Raw genomic sequence first — 13377 nt, forward strand, 5'->3', positions numbered from 1 at the left:
AAGAAAGAAAGAAAGAAAGAAAGAAAGAAAGAAAGAGAAAGAAAGAAAGAAAGAAAGAAAGAAAGAAAGAAAGAAAGAAAGAAAGAAAGAAAGAAAAAGAAAGAAAGGAAGGAAGGAAGGGAAGGAAGGAAGGAAGGAAGGAAGGAAGGAAGGAAGGAAGAAAACTTGTAGCATAGTTCACAAAGATGAGAAACACATGTCTTACTGGAACTGGATGTGTAAAGTGCATATATGAACTCGAAAAGCAGCTGCCATCTTATTTTCCTCTGAGTTTTCCCCAAAGGAGAAACTTCTCATAAAAGTATTGGTGAGACATACAGAATTATTGAGTATTTCTCCACTTGAGACAGAGAGAAAGGTTTACAGCACACCTCCCGCAGAAACCACCTGGACTCCTCCTTAGACATTTCTCTTTGCCTTTTTGGTTCCCTGTCTGCTGGCCAGGGCTAGTGTGCACAGGGGCAGGGCTGGGGCTGGAGGGGGGGAGGCCCTTCTTTTACACAGGACCTGTTCTTGCTGGCTATTGTCCCTGTCACTCTCTTGTGAACAAAATAATTCCACCCCTTGAATCATGCAGAGTTCTTTCCACTTTCGTGGACCAAGCATCAGCAGATCCAGGCCTGGGGGTCCTGGCTCAGACTCTCAGCAGTTCTCAGTGTTCTTCCAAAAAAAAAAAAGAGGATAATTTCCCTTGATTGGACCCTGCACAACATATTTCTCCCTTTGCAATTAGCTCCATGTCCCCTTTATTTATTGTGTAGCCCGCAGGCTGAGAACCGAGCCCTCCAGACTATGGCAAAGTGGTCAGACCTAACTGTCTCTCCTTCCCCAGCTCTGCCTCCTGACCTGGCCCCACCCCTGATGTTCACCGTGAGCCTTGAGCCATCTGCAGACTGACTTCTTTCTCCCCCAGATCTAGAGACTATAACTGCACAGGAGGTGAATGATTCTTACCACAGTTACAAGACGGATGTAAATAGTATTCTGTCACCCAGGGGCTGAAGTCTTCTATTACCTGGAGGCCTGACTTCCGACACCCTCCTGAATAGCCCTGATGACAGGCCCATCTGCTTTCTGGCACTTTAGTGCCTGAGTCCCCAGAATCTTGAATTTCTCTACTCCTCACTACTCTCCACATCCTTCATTCTATTCTGGCACTCTGAGGGCATTTGCCTCAGAATCACCTGGGGGGTGAACAGGTCTCTGAAGATGGGGCCCAGGGAGCTGCATTTTCATGAGCTTCCCAAGTGATTCCTATACACACTAAAGTCTGAGAACTAGGGCCTAAACGGAGGTCAGTGTTAAGGTGATTTTTTTAAAGAAAGTTGGGATCTAATTAATGAATATGAGAAATTAATTATTTCTTTATATTTCGAAACTCCACAGATTAGAAAACTACTTTTCTGAAAAGTTATCCTGCAGAAGTCAATTCAAGTTGAATGGATGTCTCTGGAACGCTAATAAAGGCATACAGAACTAGCAGAGTTCAAATGTTCACTTTCTGCATAAGTGAACTGGGCAAAATAAAATAGGCTGAGATTTATAGATCAGTGTGTGAACAGTACATAGCTATGTGCCAATAAAAAAACATAATTAGTGACTCAATAGCTTTTTTTCTGCATGAAAATGAAAATTACAAAACCATTAGCTTAGTCTTTATAAGCAGAGGCAAAATATGCAAACATTCCCACAAGATGAATGTTTGACTCTCAAAAAACATCAATTAGGGCTTTATCACTGCTAAGTTTCTTAGTAAAAACTTACACAATCAAGGACAAAAAAACCCCCATGACTTAATTATCTAGATTGGCTTTCTCAAGCTTATAGTTTCACAAAGCAATTGTGCAATCCTCCACTTTCTTTCAGCTCTGCCTCTCTAACTCAGTCCCCAATATTTCTCAAATATTCTGAAAGATGTCTGGGGACTGACGACGAACATGGGTTTATCCAGGACAATTGTTTCTTTTTTGTTAAGATTTTTAAAGTTTATTTATTTATTTATTTACTTACTTACTTACTTATTTGCTTTAGAGGAGGGGGCAGAGTGAGAGGGAGAGTGAGAGTATTAAGCGGACTCCTCACTGAGCACAGAGCCTGACATGGGGCTCAATCTCACGACCCTGAGATCACCACCTGAGCTGAAACTAAGAGCTGGATGCTTAACCAACTGTGCCACCCAGGGGCCCCCAGGACAATTGTTTCTACTTTCTACTGCTACCCATCTTTCAAGCAGCAGGATAATACAGTGGGTGGAGTCCACTGGGTTTAAATCCTGGATCTGCAATCTTCTAGTGTGGAACCTCAGACAAGTTACTCCTCTGTTCCTGTTTCCTTACCTATATTATACATGGGATCATAAAGGTACATATATCATAGGGCTATCATGAGAATTAAATGAACTAATGTATGCAAAGCACTTTGAACGGTGTCTAGCATAAAATAAGTACTCAATATGATAAGAAGCCATTGTTATTTTTAACCATTCCACTGCTAATTATCACCTCTGTTAGAGGGAAAGACTTGAGCAAAGAGAAAAGAAATTCAAAACTATTCCCTTGCACCATTCAAAGCCAGTGTGATGACAGAGAGATTGACCTTATACCAAGCCTAATGGAAAAGATTAGAACAAAGGCATTTGGGGGGAAATGATTAGGAGAGAGAACTTGATAGAACAATAGTTTAAATATAAATAGTAAGATAGTAACTGTCTATGAAAACTATGGGTAGATATAAAACACTTAAGAGAGCAAGTCTTTTTTTTTTTTTTAAGATTTTAGTTTTAAGTAATTTCTACACCCAACATGAGGCTTGAACTCACAACCCCGAGGTCAAGAGTCCCATGCTCCACCTACTGAGCCAGCCAGGGGACCTGAGAGCAAGTCTTATTTAGCTTTCCAGATATGCAGATGAAGACAGTAAAATATACTAAGGGCCTACATAGCAATGCAAAAATTAATTGTTTCATGAGTGCAGAGATAAAGTGATTACAAAAGGCTTGTGAGGCCCTCAACAGTTGGAGAACCTTCCAGGTGGCAAGGAACGGGCAGGAGGTTTGCAGGTAGGGTCTTTCTTTTATCAAGAGCAAAGCCTCAGGGGCGTAGACCAATTTGGCTGGAGTAAAGGGTTCAGGTGAGAGAGAAGCAGACATAGCCAGTCTGTGAAGAAGCCAGAATTCTATACCAAGACCTGGGACTTGGTCCTCCTCTAGAATCCTCGAAGCCATTCATGATCAAACCCCAGCAAGATCAATCACATGGCCAAAGGTCACAGATGGCCAAATATCAGAGAGTCACCGTTCATTTTGCTTCCCAAGATCCCTCTAGGGATGACCTTGACTTTTAGAGGGTATATTCCTGCTTTTGGATTTCACAGATGAGGCAAAGAAGGGCTAGGTGATTCACAGAGTGAGTAGGTTTTTAAACTACAAACTTAAGGCTCTTCCCTTGCCTAGAGCATGCACTCACACAAAATGGTCTGCATGTGTATCTTCCTCCAGAACTTGAGGGGGTTTTTTCATGTTATCCATCTGGAAATATTTTATTTATATGCAAACCCAGAAAAACATTCTTGTTTTAAATAAATGGTCGAATAAGGTGCCTGGGTGGCTCAGTTGGTTAAGCGTCTGCCTTCAGCTCGGGTCACGATCCCTGGGTCCTGGGATTGAGCCCCGCATCAGGCTTCTTGCTCAGTGGGGAGTCTGCTTCTCCCTCTACTTCTGCCCCTCCCCCGGCTTGTGCTCTCTCTCACTCACTCTCTCAAATAAATAAAATCTTTAAATAAATAAATAGATAGTAGAATAATCAACATATAGTTTTCACCTTGTTTTTTTTTTTTTTTAGATAAGATTGCTTTTAAAAATGCAACATCAGGATCACAAAGTTACAGAAACCTCTTTCCTTAGGAATAGATTTACGTCTCTTTTTTTTTTTAAGATTTTATTTATTTATTTATTTGACAGCACAAGAGGTGGGGAGCACAAGCAGGAGGAATGGCAGGCAGAGGCAGAGGGAGAAGCAGGCTCCTCACTGAGCAGGGAGCCCAATGTGGGGCTCCATCCCAGGACCCTGGGATCATGACCCAAAGGCAAACACTTAACCGACTGAGCCACCCAGGCATCCTGGAATAGGTTTAAGTTTCTGTTCAAAGTCCCTTCTACCTCCCCAACCACCCCCCCCAACCAAAGAAACCCCAAGTGACATCTCACAAATGCTTGCCATCCCCACCTATGGGAGAAATGGAGTTGGCGTGCTGTTGTATCATTTGAGGGGACATCTTAATTTGTTTCTATGGAGGTTAGTAAGTGAAAAATTTGAAAATACAAAGATTTCTGTGTCTTCTTGACATTTAAATAGAGGGTGCCAAATTTTTATTTTAGAAACTCTATAACTGAAAGTATAGTGAAGATTATTGAAAAGGGTCAGCTGGCTTTGGCCATTCAGGAGGGACCTCAGGGAGAGGAAGATGCCCCTCAAAACTAGAACTTGAGGGGTCTTAAGGCAGACTGGACATGTAAGGAGACAGTCTCCACGAGGTGAGAGCAAGACTATGGATTCTGATACCTGCTGGATTGCGCTGGGCCCAGCGGGGAGGTGCCCACCAGCTGTTGAATCCCTAGACAAGCAAATTGTTACTGGAGAAAAAATAATCATATACTTTTTGGTTATTTAAGTGTCCCACGAATTTGCCTCTGGAACTGCATCTGTGAATTGGCTGGCTGGGCTAAGGGAACTCAGCAAACGTAATGCTCTCAGGAGAAGCCACAACCTTCTAGCCCCAAGGTCCCGTAAAATGAGTCAGTGTATCCAGTTCCTTCTCTCCCACATTGGCTGGTGGTCTCTTGCTCCCATATTCAATAACTCCTGATTCTTGCATCTCTAGCAAATATTTGTAGCTATTAGTCCCTAAAAGAAAATACGCAGGAATGGAGTCTATGTGATGTAGAAATAAATGCAATATTTTGAAAATACAAATTGGAAACAACCATGAGAGAAACATAAAACATAAAAATCATAAAAATAAAAAAACTTATTTCTAAAAATAGAAAACTTTGCATAAAAAATCATGATTTGTAACTTAAATACGCCCTCTGCTGGGAATATCTAGTTTTGCAAACTAAATGTTAAACGGAAATTAGGATTATATGTTTTTTTGATATATCCTTTTTTTTCTTGGCTAATCATTATGTTGTGAACATTTTTCCCTGCCTACCCAAAATTCTTCAGAACATCATGTATTGGAGAGCTACCCTATGACCCAGCAATTGCACTATGTAGTGATCCGAAGGGGTACGTGCACCCCAATGTTTATAGCAGCAATGTCCACAATAGCCAAACTATGGAAAGAGCCAAGATGTCCATCAACAGATGAATGGATAAAGAAGATGTGGTATATATTTACAATGGAATATTATGCAGGCATCAAAAAAAAACCCCGAAATCTTGCCATTTGCAATGACGTGGATGGAACTAGAAGGTTTTATGCTAAGCGAAATAAGTCAATCAGAGAAAGACAAGTATCATATGATCTCACTGATATGAGGAATTTGAGAAACAAGACAGAGGATCATAGGGGAAAGGAGGAAAAAATGAAACAAGATGAAACCAGAGAGGGAGACAAACCATAAGAGACTCTTAATTTCAGGAAACAAACTGAGGGTTGCTGGAGTGGTGGGGGGTGGGAGGGATGGGGTGGCTGGGTGATGGACATTGGGGAGGGTATGTGTTGTGGTGAGCACTGTGAATTGTGTAAGACTGATGAATCATAGACCTGTACCCGTGAAACAAATAATACATTATATGGTAAAAAAAAAAAAAAAGAAGAAGAAGATAGTAGGAAGGGAAATCAGAGGGGGAGAAGAACAATGAGAGACTATGGACTCTGAGAAACAAATTGAGGGTTTTAGAGGGGAGGGGGTGGGGGAATGGGTTAGCCCAGTGGTGGGTATTAAGGAGGGCACATATTGCATGGAGCACTGGGTGTTATACGCAAACAATGAATCATGGAACACTACATCAAAAACTAATGATGTAATGTATGGTGACTAGCATAACATAATAAAATAAAATTTTTTTTAAAATCATGTATTGGGGCACCTGGGTGGCTCAGTCAGTTAAGCATCTGCGTTCGGCTCAGGTCATGATCTCAGGGTCCTGGGATGGAGCCTGGTGTCAGGCTCCCTGTTGGGGGAGTCACCTTCTCCCTCTCCCTCTGTCCCTCCCCCATCCCCCCACCCCACTCATGCTCTTTCTCTCTCTCTCAAGTAAATAAATAAAATCTTTGTATTGCAGTTGGTTGATAATCTACTGCAAAAAAATAGTACCATAAATGTTTAATAATTTCTAAATGGTTGGCCGTTTGGGTTGTTTCTAACTTTTTCCCATTATTAAAAATTATATGATGTAATATTAATTTTCACTACTAATGATGCAATGTACATATCTTCATCTCTGACTACTTTCTTAGGATAAATTGCAAGAAGAATATAGAATCAGAAGGTATGTTTTGAAGCTCTTCATACTTATCTCAAAATTGCTTTCTAAGAAAGTATTATCAATGTATACTCTCATTAACAGCCAATTTAAGTGTCCATTTTACCTTGCCAGCACTAAGAATTATAAAATTCTAATTCCTGTTGATTTGATGGGTGGAAAATAGTAATTCATTTCATCTACGCTTTGTTTTGTCAGTGCAGTTAAATAAGAGTTTTCTTCCACTGACTAGCTGTTATGGACTAATTGTGTTCCCTCAAATTCATGTGTTCAGTGTGATGATATTTGGAGATGGGACCTTTGGAAGGTATTCAGGGCTGGATGAGGTCGTGAGAATAGGGTCCTCATGATGGAATTAGCATTGTTATAAAAAGAGCCACCAGCTAGCTTGCTCTCTGTGTCGGCGGTGGGAGGACACAGTGAAGGCAGGATGGGTGACATCAGCAGAGCCCACCCATGCCGGCACCCTGATCTCAGCCTTTCAGCCTCCAGAACTGTGAGAAAACAAATTTCTGTGGTGTAAGCCGCCCAATGTAATGGTATTTTGTTATGGCAGCCCAAGCAGACTAAGACACTAGCCATCTCTGATTTTGCATACATTTTATTTGTCCTTTACTGGGACAGGCTTCATTTAGATAGGATTAGGGAGGTAGCTATAACTGTATCCGAAGAGAGACAACCCCAGAGAATGAGAATTCAGAAAGACAGAAGCAAGGCCACTTGCTGAATCTCCATTCGTGTCCCCGGAAGTCTCCCCTAGCGTCCTTCTCAATTACGGGGTTTATTTTGTTTTGTTTTGTTGAGAGCGAGTGAGCAAGCGAGTGAGCGCGAACCAGGGTGGGTGGGGGGAGGGGCAGAGGGAGAGAGAATCTTAAGCAGGCTCCATGCCCAGCACAGAGTCCAAGGGGGGCTAGATCTCATGACCCCGAGATCATGACCTGAGCCAAAATCAGGAGTGGGATGCCTGGGCGCCTGGGTGGCTCAGTTGGTTAAGCGACCGCCTTCGGCTCAGGTCATGATCCTGGAGTCCTGGGATCGAGTCCCGCATCGGGCTCCCTGCTCAGCAGGGTCTGCTTCTCCCTCTGACCCTAACCCCTCTCATGCTCTCTGTCTCATTCTTTCTCTCTCAAATAAATAAATAAATACATCTTTAAAAAAAAGAAAACAGAGTAGGACCCTTAACCGCCGGAGCCACCCAGGCGCCCCTCCACAATATGGGTTTAAAGGGTTTTGTGGTTTGAAACCACGAACCACATCAACAGTTAGTCCATTCAGGCTGCTGTTATAGAACACTATAGACTGGGTGACTTATAAACAACAAATTTATTTCTAGAAGCCGGGAAATCCACGATCAGAGTATAGAAAGAATGGCTTCCTGGTTCACAGACGCTGTTTTCTCACACAGTGCTATCCCATGAAGGATGGGGAGAGGGATGCCTCTCAGGCCTCCGTTATAAGGGCACTAATCCCATTCATGAAGGCTTCACCTCATGGCTTAATCACCTCCCAAAGGCCTCCTCTCCGAATACCATCACATGGGAGATTAGGCTCCAACATAGGAATTTGGGGAGACGCAACATTCAGTTGATAGAATGCTCTTATCACTTTTTTCGTTTTCACAATAAAATCTATTTTTTGGATTTGAAAATAGACATGTTTCCTTTGGTGCATGTGAGAACAGCTGGGACCTGTGTGACCCCACTGATCACTGGGAAGAGGCACCCAAGCTGACTGGCCATTAGACAGCCCCTCTACCCTCACTGTGCCACTCAGGCTTTTCCTGAAGTCCTAGAAGCTTTGCGCCCTTGAAAAGAACAATCTTGGAGACATAATGATCATTTCTGGGTCAAGGGTAATTTTTCTTGGCTTATTAAATATGTTAATATATTCTAGACCTGCACTGTCCAATAGAGTAGCTACTAATTACATGTGGCTATTGAGCACTTCAGACATGGCTAGTCCAAATTGAGATGGGCTGTTCAAGTGTAAAATACACACCCAATTTTGAAGACTCAATATGATTTTATTTATATTGAGTCCATGTTGAAATGATTATATTCTGAACAGATTGGTTTTATAAAATATATTATTAAAATTAACTTCACCTAGGGGCGCCTGGGTGGCTCAGACGGTTAAGCGTCTGCCTTCGGCTCAGGTCATGATCCCAGGGTCCTGGGATTGAGCCCCACATCGGGCTCCTGGCTCAGCGGGGAGTCCGCTTCTCCCTCTCCCTCTGCTTCTCCCACTGCTCATGCTCTCTCTCTATATATATCTCTGTCTTAAATGAATAAATAAAATTTAAAAAAATTAACTTCACCTATTTATTTTTGTTTCTTTAGTGTTTCGCAGGACACCCAAATAGGCCAATGCACAGAGAATGCAAGAGAAAAGTCTGGGCTAGAGACAGCTTCAGATTCACAGCTGCAAGTGGTTAAAGCCATTGAGGCATTTTCCAGTAGCACATGGTAGATTCCCAGCAAATATTTGCTGATTGAGTGGTCTAATGTCCCCTCCTTAGCTTACTACTCTTGCTTTCCCCAAGAAAAAAAAAGGCTGGCTGGTGTCAAGACCCTAATTTGTTGTTCAAAAAAATAAAAGTTACCTAACTTGAACATACAATCCAGTGGTCTTTAAGATGGGTGTACAAACCTCTAGGAGCCCCCAAAACCATTTCTCCTTGTGGACACAGGATAATCACCAGTGGCTTCCAGGGCTACACACTGCCCCACGAACATCCACAGACGGTATATCTCTGTCCCCGCATTGCAACCAGCAACCTGATGTCAATTGGCTTGGATCACATCTTGCCTTCTCTCATGATTACCACCACCCGGGATGGTCACAAACACTGTGGCCAGAGAAACTGAATGCACTGGTAGTTGTAAGCCAATAAGAGTCTACCACCAGAGACAGAGATAGTCAGTTTCCCTGAAGCCGATGGTCTATGTGGGGAAGAGGGAGGTTATGGAATAAGAACATAAGAAATATTAGAAAGAAGGAAGAGGGAAGCACATACTGTGTGGGCATCTTTTTAATGTCCAGTGTACATCTACTCCTGGGGAACACAGAAAAGGAAGAGGAAAAGAAGGGATAATTGTAGAAGGGTTGAAACCCACTTACTGGGTGATACTGCTATGATCCACATCTTATTTGTCCACATAATGCTTGGCAATGCAACTTGATCCCAGATTCCCCTTCTATGAGAGCAAGCCACGTGTGGCTAATTGTGTGGCCATGACAATATCTCCCATCCCACAGGCTATTTTCACAATGTGACTTTGATATGCCTTCCAGCACAAAGTAGGGTCTATGTTCCCTCCTCTTAAATCTTGGTGAAAATAATGTTATGTTGACTTCTGAGCTGAGGTCATACATGATGATGTAACTTCTACCTACTTCTCTCTGGAGACGCTTGCTCTTAGAACTGAGCCACAATACTGTGTGGAAGTCCAAGTTGCTCATGAAGAGGCCCATTTGGAGAAACCAAGCCTCCTGGCTCAAAGACATAGCTGAGCCCCCCCAACCAACACCCAGCACCAACTTGCCAGGTATGTGAACAAACCATCTTAAAAGTGGATCTTTAACCCCTGTTCATCCACCCCAGATGGTACCACATGGAGCGGAGACAAGTTCTCCCTGAAAAACCTTTCAGAATTCAGATTTTTGAACAAACAAATGATTCTGTTATTTGAAGCCACTAAGTTTTGCAGTTGTATTACATAACAATGGATAAATGACACAGCGAGCAAACAGAAAATAACTATACAGCCAAATCAAACCTGTCATTCCATCCATCCCTAGCTATGTACATTTTGAGAAAAAAACACCCAGCCATTACTATCCTTTAACATTTTATTATGGAAAACCTCAAACATACAGAAAGTAAATGAGTATCATGAACCCCTATGTACCCATCACCCAGTTTCAACAATTATCCCATTCTGGGAGTCTTCAAAGTTGTTCATGTTAACAATGATTTTAAAATAACACCATATTAAAGAAAACAGGAAATGATAGACAAAATGGATGAAAACATGCAAAATTTTAATCAAAATGTATAAAAAAGAATCAACTGATATTCTAAAACTGAAAAATATACTGTTGGAAATTAAGAATTCATTTGATATATTTAACAGTAGACTGGACACAGCATAAAACAGAATCAATAAACTTGAAGACAATCAGTGAAAAATATCCAAACTTGAGCACAAGGGGAAAAATAAGGAAAAAAACAGAACAGGGGAAAAAAAAAAAAAAAAAAAAACCCTAACATATTTCTGACTGGGGTCCCAGAAGGAAAGGAGAGAATTGGGTAGAAGCATTATTTGAAAATAATCAAAAATGTTCTAAAACTGATGAAAAATATCAATCAGTAGAATTAGTATTTAAGTCAATAAATCAAGCAGGGTGTTTTGTTTTGTTTTTTAAATCAGCCTCTGTGCAAGGGTTTGCAGGGAAATGATACTCAGGTTTTATTTAAGATAGGTAGGTGAAATTCAGAAGAGGTTAAATATGCAGGGAATCTGTGAAAAAAAAAAAAAAAAAAAAAAAAAAAAACTTTCAAAAGCTTGCAGAAGATGGGTTTTTTTTTTGTTTGTTTTTTTTTTTTTAAAGATTTTATTTATTTATTTGAGAGAGAGAATGAGATAGAGCATGAGAGGTGGGAGGGTCAGAGGGAGAAGCAGACTCCCCGCTGAGCAGGGAGCCCGATGCGGGACTCGATCCCAGGACTCCAGGATCATGACCTGAGCCGAAGGCAGTTGCTTAACCAACTGAGCCACCCAGGCGCCCCAGAAGATGGGTTTTAGAAGATTGCTAATCCTGTCGAATTGGGTCAGATGAATAGCTGTGCAGACGTATGAGGCACAATGGGATTCATCCTGATAGTCTCCTAGGGGAAGTGGGTAACCAGGTTAAGGTGGGAGTGTGGGCCCCAGAAAACCGCTCTCTTGCTCCTACTACTAATGTGGTAGCAGAAGGGAGTGAAGGACTCCTCATGAGAATATCACCTTAGGCAAAGGGCACTTCTGAGGGCCTCTCTTCTCTGGGAGCAAAGCAATGTGGTAGGCTGGTGAGCAAGGGGTGCGAGCACCCAAAGGAGGGACCAGGGATCCTCTTCCAGCTCCCTCACTCAATTATTCCCTCTACCCCTCTTTACTCCTTAGAAACCTCCACTGTCTGCCCACATATCAGTATCAGAACCGTTCTCACTTCCCACCCAGTCCCTCGGCCCATCCCTCAGGCACTCTAAAAAGCTTAGTCCTTCGCCGCTGCTCCTCCATACTACATGTCCGGCAAATGCCTATCCTGGATGAAGTCAACTCTTATTTCTATACCTACATCTGGTTTACTGACTGCTGCTTAAGAAAATCACACAATGGGGAAGATGAGTACCATGCTCTCTACATATTTTCAAATAAAATTGTATGGAAGTAAAACATGAATGAAACTCATCAGAAAAAAATTAAAACAATACAGATGTATATACGGCAAAAAATTAAAAAAAAAAATAAAGCCATCCCCCCAAACATTTGCTGTAAAAAGTTTTGCAAATGTTCTATGCATGCATTATTGTCTTAAATGTAGCTAGATACACGTACATACATACACATATACACACAAATACATACATACATGAAATCAGAGTAGCTACATTGTAGTAAACACTTCTGGGGCAACTTGCATTTTTTTTTTTCTTCTTTTAAAATATGTCTTGGCGAGCTTTTCTTCTCAAAAAGTACTTATACTTTATATACTATCCCATTCCCTTATTCATATGTAAGTTATTTACTATTTTCACAATAATGAATATCCTTGTACAGCTTTCTGGATACAGTGAAAGTCTATGTCTAAAGTGGATCCCTAGAAGTGAAATGTTTGGTCAAAGGGTATATGTATTTAACATTTTAATAAATACTTCTAAATTACCATTCAAAAAGGCTGTATCAAATTGCCCTCCCAGCTGCACAGGAGAGTTACCATCCCAAGCTGGGCTCTCAACACTGCCTGGCTCTCCTTCTCTTTCCTTCCCTAGACTTCTCTCCCCCTCAATCTCCACATATCTTACCTCTGCTCGAAACCCCTTCTGCAGCCTCCAACCCCACCCAAACGTACACATTCTTAGCAACTATCTCACCAACTATTTGTAGAGAAAATGGAAGTTACTTGGCTTCCTACCCCCAAAACAACAAAACGTACCCACCCCTCTCCTGTCCTCCTTCCTCCTGTTATAATGATGGGCTAGGGAACAGTCTCCTCGGGTTAGGGCAGTCCCGGTGGTGGGGTCCTTCCCTTCACAGAGGGCTGGCTACCTTCCGTCTAGAGGTCTCAGCGTCCACTCTGCTCAGCTTACCTGAAATCTATCTTCTGCCTCCATCAAACAGGCTCACCTGTGCCGAATCCACTACCCCTCCTCTCAGGTGACACTATTGCCCACTCTCTTCACGAAGCCACACGCTTCTGATTTTGCGCCTCTCTCTAGAACACTTCTTCCGCTCTCCTCCTCTGTCCTCAGGCCCCTCTTGCCCAGACCTTAAAGTTTGGAGTTTGAGGTTTCTGTCCCCGGGGCCCCGCGCTCTTTCTCCCCGGGACCTGTCACCCTTCCCCTCCTTTCAGCCACCATCACCCCCTCTGTCTTCCCCTCTCCGATCTGTATCTTCAGCCCAGATGGCCAGTCTGTTCAAGGCTGACTTCATCCTCTCCCATTTCGCTCCCTCTCTGGCCAAACGCTAGCCCCTCCTCTGGGAAATCTTCGGGCTCCTCTCCCTCCTAACTCCGCCGCCACGTGGCTCCAGTACCTCGCAGACCTGAGGAATGTAGTTCTCCTTGAAGTAGTTCCTCAGCCGTGGGTTGGCAGCGCGTAGCGAGGCCATGACCAGAGGCCCCACTG

At 42.5% G+C, this 13377-nt stretch overlaps 1 protein-coding gene across 1 annotated transcript in view; it reads right to left on the reverse strand.

The window, feature by feature from the left end:
* The window catches only part of FBXL13 (F-box and leucine rich repeat protein 13), a 237227-nt gene extending 223867 nt beyond the window's left edge, over positions 1-13360 (reverse strand). The window contains exon 1 of the mRNA XM_032401864.1: positions 13286-13360. Within this exon, the coding sequence (XP_032257755.1) occupies positions 13286-13360 (75 nt within the window). The remainder of the gene's footprint in view (positions 1-13285) is intronic.
* Between the last annotated feature and the right edge of the window lie 17 nt (positions 13361-13377).

This window comes from Phoca vitulina, unplaced genomic scaffold (genome assembly GCF_004348235.1).
Source record: "Phoca vitulina isolate PV1807 unplaced genomic scaffold, GSC_HSeal_1.0 scaffold4, whole genome shotgun sequence".
NCBI lineage: Eukaryota > Metazoa > Chordata > Mammalia > Carnivora > Phocidae > Phoca > Phoca vitulina.